Below are 1,460 nucleotides of genomic sequence, written 5' to 3'. Positions count from 1 at the left end.
AGCTTTAAGGGGCTGGTGAGATGGCTCAGTGGTCTAAAGCACCTACTTAAAACAAGCTCAGCAAAGTACAGGGACCACGGTTCAATCCCCCAGCACCACATGCCAGCCAGCCCGCCCCACCCCCTGGTGGGCTGAGCTGGCCACACACACACACACACACACACACACACACATTAAAAAAATAATAAAAAATTAAAAAAAAAATAAATCCAGTGTCTTAAAGTATTCTCCCAAATAATTATCAGACACTAAGTTTGATTGCTATTGCATTGAAAAAATAAGACCTTAATTAAAAATTATATAATGTTAGCTTTCTGAATCTATTATGTATTATTAAAGGATTGCTATCATTTGAAGAAAAGTTTTTTTTTTTAAAAAAAAAAAACACTTTGTTGTTTTTTAAGACAAGGTCTCACTATATAGTTCAGTCTGACCTTGGACTCACTTGTGCCCCAGGCTGGTCTCCAGCTTCTCAGGGATCCTCCTGCCCCAGCGTCTGTAAATGCTAGGATTACCAGGTGTGGGCCACCACGCCCAGCTTAATCTCTTTTTATTCTTAAGGTTATTTTGATTTCTTTGGGTACTACTGATTGAACAGAGGGCCTTCGAACTGAGCTGCATCCCTGGCCTTTTTTCATTTTAATTGAGACAAGATATCATTAAATTGCCCAAGATGGGCTCAGATTTGACAATCCTGCCTCAGCCTCCTAGAGCGCTGGGATTGTGGGAGTGTGTCAACATGCTATGCTCACCTTGATAGGTTTGAAATGACAACTCTACCATTTTGAGAGCCTGAATTAAGAAAAATTTGTTAGGAGCTGAGTGTGGCATTGAGGGAGACTGAAGCAGAAGGATCATAAGTTCAAGCCCAGCCTAGTTAATATAGCAAGTTTTTCTCAGTATGAAAAAGGGCTGGGAATATAGCTCAGTGTGAAGGCTCTGGGTTTAATTCCCAGCACCAAACCAAAAAACAAAAAAGGAAGAAGGAAGAAAAAGAAACTGAAGACTAGCTGAGTATGGCTTAGGAGGGTACTCACTAGGGTGCCCATAAACTTGGGCTACAAAAGAGCTTCCTGAAGCTGTGTCCATGTGTACTTACCTGATGCTCTTCTTGCCTTTCTAGGTGATTGACATCTCCATGATCCTCGCAGAAGCCATCAGGAGAACCCACAATGGGGAGTCTGTTTCCTACCTGTTCAGTCATGTCCCTTTATAACGGAGTAACTTCTAGAGTTTTTTAAACATGAAGTGAACCCACCCCCTGTTTTCCGTTGATATTCTATGTCAAATTTGGAAGACCCAGCTTGCTCTTAGCTCTCCACATCCCACATTAGGTACATTATTAGAGTTTATCCTAAATTGGGACAAGCCAGATTGAGACTGCTGGGATTTCCTATCTGTATTGCCTCATTCTGCCTTGATGGTTTTGCGAGCCTTGCAGCATTAACTAGAGCTCAGTT

At 41.8% G+C, this 1,460-nt stretch overlaps 1 protein-coding gene across 1 annotated transcript in view; it reads left to right on the top strand.

Annotated features, from left to right (window-relative positions):
- The window catches only part of LOC101588173 (ribose-phosphate pyrophosphokinase 1-like), a 28,212-nt gene extending 26,996 nt beyond the window's left edge, over positions 1-1,216 (top strand). Inside the window, exon 7 of the mRNA XM_012517233.2 lies at positions 1,124-1,216. Coding sequence (XP_012372687.1) covers positions 1,124-1,216 — 93 coding nt within the window. The remainder of the gene's footprint in view (positions 1-1,123) is intronic.
- Positions 1,217-1,460: the final 244 nt, after the last annotated feature.

This window comes from Octodon degus, unplaced genomic scaffold (assembly GCF_000260255.1).
Source record: "Octodon degus isolate 3935 unplaced genomic scaffold, OctDeg1.0 scaffold00157, whole genome shotgun sequence".
NCBI classification, from domain to species: Eukaryota; Metazoa; Chordata; class Mammalia; order Rodentia; family Octodontidae; genus Octodon; species Octodon degus.
This window is presented reverse-complemented; position numbering and strand designations above follow the sequence as displayed.